The sequence below is a fragment of the Malania oleifera genome, chromosome 11 (assembly GCF_029873635.1).
Source record: "Malania oleifera isolate guangnan ecotype guangnan chromosome 11, ASM2987363v1, whole genome shotgun sequence".
NCBI lineage: Eukaryota > Viridiplantae > Streptophyta > Magnoliopsida > Santalales > Ximeniaceae > Malania > Malania oleifera.
Window position 1 is genome coordinate 59,589,794 of NC_080427.1, and position 4,705 is coordinate 59,594,498.

Below are 4,705 nucleotides of genomic sequence, written 5' to 3' on the forward strand. Positions count from 1 at the left end.
ATCCTCTTACTTAAAGAGCTGATCTCAGCTGGCTGGGCGCAACCCACGACCAGTTTTTATTTTTTATTTTTTATTTCCCTTCATAAAAATCAACTTTCACGTGTGTATCTATTCCTATGAAATGCTCCCTGCTCCATCTTCTATGTATATATATACACGTATAGCTAGGCATGTTGTGATTCACTTCATGCACTTTCTGATTGTTAATATACATACATCCTTCTTCTCCAGCTAGCCTCTAAATAAATTCTAGCCGAAGATCAAAAGCTTTTGAGCGATCGACCGATATTGATTGTAGATATGTCATCTTTGATAATGGCACCATTCAAAGCTCTCTTCATCAAAACACTTCACCATTTCATCCATCCAGACTTCCACCAACTTGTTGAGAGAATGACCCTATTTGATCGATTTCTTTTTCTTGTAAGATCTCCTAAACCAAAATATTTGACTTCATGCATAATTTTCTCTTAATTTATAAAGATTAATTCTTATTATTTTTCTAGTTTTATCTTATGAACTGCTTTATAGTAAATACAAAGATAGTACCTGCTAATGGTTAGTAGGAGTGCAAATCTCATCATCAATGATTAATAGGGGTTTAGACCTTTGTCATCAAGGCTTGTCACTTGATGAAATAGTTTGACCTGAAAAGATGGGTTGGGACACACACACCCGCGCACACACACATCTTATATTTTTCGTTAAATATTTCTTTGGTTGTTTTTTCATGCATGTGTATATTTTGTGTGTACGCAGATCGTGCACTCACTAGACAAGTTTGGAATCGCATGGCATCGACTACCGGTGTTCTTAGGACTAATTTATTTAGCAATACGACGTCATCTTCACCAAGAGTACAACTTAATTAACGTTGGAAAAACTCCATCTGGTGTCCGATTTAATCCGGCGGATTATCCATACAGAACCGATGATGGAAAATATAATGACCCTTTCAATGAAGGTGCCGGTAGCGAAGGGACTTTCTTTGGTCGAAATGTTCCTCCTGTTGATCAAAAAGACAAGGTACGTAATTAATATTTTTTTGTGCATAATAACAGTGTCTACATCTTTTAGTCAAGATTCAAATAGAATTCTAATACATAGGTAAGAATTAAGAGGGAGCTATTACATAGCTTGGACCACTATTACCATTAAAAAAAGGAGCAGGTAGCTCTTCTTTTTGAGAAAAAATATTAAAATCTATTTATTGTATCATAATAAATTTTATATATATACCAACATTTTCTAATATTTATGCCGCCCAGAGAAACATTAAAGATTGTTCAATATTAGTTTAAGAAAACCAATTTATTTGAATGAAGGGATTAGTTAATTGATGGATTGATTTGCAGGTACTGAAGCCAGACCCAGTAGTAGTAGCAACAAAGCTGCTGGCAAGGAGGAAAATGATAGACACAGGAAAGCAATTCAACATGATCGCGGCTTCTTGGATTCAGTTCATGATCCATGATTGGATCGACCACTTGGAAGACACCAAACAGGTTTTAATCATATCCATTCTTTACCACTTAATTACTTGTTAATTTTCACATGTAGCTCTTCAAATTTCTTGCCAATTAAGTATAATTAACTAGGAGATATGCATATACTGTGAATATCCCAGACGGCCCAGGATAATTTTTTTGAAATGCTAGTTACTGTCCGTGCATGTTATGTATAAAAAGATTGATTCTATAAATAATATTTAAGGCGTGCTGTATTGCCCATGCGTAGATGGAGTTGAGTGCACCTAGAGAAGTAGCAAACGAATGCCCTCTGAAGTCTTTCAAGTTTTACAAGACAAAGGAAGTTCCGACGGGCTTTTATGACATTAAAACCGGCACCTTGAATATTCGAACACCTTGGTGGTATGATCCAATTCCCATTAATTTTTAAACATTATTATCTTTGTCGATTAATTTTATATATACTTTGTACACTGAATTCGCATTTGAAATCATATATTTCTTGTATTAAATTTGGGTAAATTTAGTTGAAATTCAGTAAAAAATTTTGTTACATTTTACCTATCAAATTTTGACCCCCTGCACATTAAGTAACATTTGAGCTCGTATATATCAAGTTGTAATAATAATACATGCATGGGGTACTTACTGTGAAGGGATGGAAGTGTGATATATGGAAGCGATAGGGAGAGATTGCAGAAAGTGAGGAGCTTTAAGGATGGGAAGCTAAAGATATCCAAAGATGGGCTTCTCCTCCATGACCAAGATGGCGTTGCTCTCTCTGGAGACGTCCGCAACAGCTGGGCTGGTGTCTCCGCGCTGCAGGCCCTCTTCGTCTTGGAACACAATGCTGTCTGTGATGCCCTCCATGTAATCTAAACCTCTCTCTCTCTCTCTCTCTCTCTCTCTCTCCCTCTCTCTGTATTAATTTTGTCTGTCAAATTTTATAGAAGGAATATCCAGAGATGAAGGATGAGGAGTTGTATCGCCATGCAAGGCTAGTGACCTCTGCTGTGATTGCCAAGATTCACACCATCGACTGGACTGTGGAGCTTCTCAAAACTGATACTTTACTCGCAGGGATGCGCGCCAATTGGTACGTCCCCACCTTAATTTTCTCATAAACCAAACACCTCTCTAAGCTAACAGGGTAAACTACCTCACGACTCACTAAAGTTTGAATGAACTGTACTTACTTCACTCAAAATTTTAATTTTAATTTTGATGAAATTCCTGATAGAAAATTATCCTAGCGTAAATATAAAACTTTAAGAATTAAAATTTAGGGAAAGTAATATGAGAACTTTGGAAAATGAAAAATGCATAGCAGATTTGATCTCAAATTGGATACTCAATAATGTTTTTTCTATGGTGTTCCGCATCTTAGGGCTCTGTGATTAAGTTTGGTTTGAATTTCAAGCTTACTATAATTGATTAAAATTTTTTTTCCTAGGTATGGGCTGCTTGGAAAGAAATTTAAGGACACATTTGGGCACGTAGGGGGAGGATACTTGCTTGGAGGTTTGGTGGGCATGAAGAAGCCCCAAAATCATGGTGTCCCATATTCGTTGACGGAGGAGTTTGTCTCTGTTTATAGGATGCACTCACTCCTACCGAATGATCTTCTCCTTAGGGACATCTCTGCTTCCCTGGGTCCCAACAAATCTCTACCATTAATTGAAGAGTAAAACTGCTCTTTCATTCATATAATCTGATCATTCTAATTGTGTCAAGGCTAAGAAAGTAAAATATTGATAAATGGCTTTATACAAATGAATGTAGGGTTCCCATGCCAAATCTAATTGGCCATAAAGGAGAGAGAGCCCTCTCAGAAATTGGATTCACAAAGCAAATGGTCTCAATGGGCCACCAAGCCTGTGGGGCCCTCGAGCTTTGGAATTATCCTATGTGGATGAGGGACCTTGTTCCACAAAATGTTGATGGCACTGATCGATCTGATCACGTTGATCTACCTGCTCTTGAAGGTAATTTCGGTCAATCTTGACTATTTGTCTAATAATAGTATTCAATATTCTGATAAATGTATCAAGATGGTATCTTGATATATAGCTGGTGATCCCTATTAAGAAATGCATTTCAAGTGGCATCTTGACCAACCACACATAGGGTATGGGTCCCACACTCATACATACCTACATTTCTATTTGTCAAAATACCACCTCAAAACATTTTTTTTTAGACTTCAATCAGTTTTCTTTATTTAATTTACTAATTAGAACTCAATTATCATAGCATTTGAAGCTTCATAAACTTGATTAGTTAACCATGGATGGAGTGGGTGCAGTCTATAGGGATAGGGAGAGGAAAGTAGCAAGGTACAACGAGTTCCGAAGGGGCATGCTAATGATCCCCATCTCCAAATGGGAGGACCTGACGGATGACAACGAGGCTATCGAAACACTCCGCGATGTGTATGGTGACGATGTAGAGAAGCTTGATCTATTGGTAGGTATGATGGCAGAGAAGAAGATTAAAGGATTTGCCATTAGCGAGACTGCCTTCTACATTTTCCTCATCATGGCATCCAGGTAAAGTAGTAAAAAGCTACACAAGTACTCAAGCTTCAAATTCTAAATTCAAACATTTGTCAAAAACAAAAACTAGTTTTAAAATGGAAGGGATGGATGAAATATGCAGGAGGCTGGAAGCAGATAGGTTCTTCACAGGCAACTACAATGAGGAGACGTACACGAAGAAGGGGTTTGAGTGGGTTAATACAACGGAGAGCTTGAAGGACGTGTTGAATCGGCATTACCCAGATATGACTGAGAAATGGATGAATTCCAGTAGTGCCTTCTCTGTTTGGGACTCACCTCCAACCTCACGCAATCCCATCCCAATTTATCTTCGTGTTCCTCAATGATATATGAAGATAGCTAGCTCAAAGTTTATCTATGCCCATGTGCTCACTTGGGGAAAAAATAAATATTAAGGGAAAAATAATGTGGAGTTATGCTATATTTGATTGGAATATCTTATATATGTTTGTATATACATGTTCAATAAATTCTAAGTTTGTTATACTTTTAATATTATGTTTGTGTTCATAAATTTTGGGAAAGAGTCTTGAGTCATTATGTTGTTTTATTGAAGGTCAAATGCTTCGCACACATACACATATACACATGCCACACATATAGCTAATAACAAATCAGCTAATACATATACACATTGCATAAGCTTATTGATCTGAATTGAGTAAGGACCTCAAGAAT

At 37.0% G+C, this 4,705-nt stretch overlaps 1 protein-coding gene across 1 annotated transcript; it reads left to right on the forward strand.

The window, feature by feature from the left end:
• Nucleotides 1–300: 300 nt before the first annotated feature.
• LOC131168196 (alpha-dioxygenase PIOX-like) lies at nucleotides 301–4,353 on the forward strand. The gene is made up of 10 exons (XM_058127481.1): nucleotides 301–423; nucleotides 760–1,026; nucleotides 1,356–1,505; nucleotides 1,738–1,871; nucleotides 2,126–2,339; nucleotides 2,420–2,565; nucleotides 2,923–3,153; nucleotides 3,252–3,454; nucleotides 3,775–4,018; nucleotides 4,128–4,353. The coding sequence occupies exons 1-10, from the start codon at nucleotides 301–303 to the stop codon at nucleotides 4,351–4,353; spliced, it is 1,938 nt and encodes a 645-aa protein (XP_057983464.1).
• Nucleotides 4,354–4,705: the final 352 nt, after the last annotated feature.

Coding starts and splice junctions, on each gene's coding strand:
- LOC131168196 (XM_058127481.1), top strand. CDS start 301: ATGTCATCTTTGATAATGGCACCATTCAAAGCTCTCTTCATCAAAACA. Junction 1,872..2,125: donor AATATTCGAACACCTTGGTG/GTATGATCCAAT, acceptor CTTACTGTGAAG/GGATGGAAGTGTGATATATG. Junction 4,019..4,127: donor TTCCTCATCATGGCATCCAG/GTAAAGTAGTAA, acceptor TGAAATATGCAG/GAGGCTGGAAGCAGATAGGT.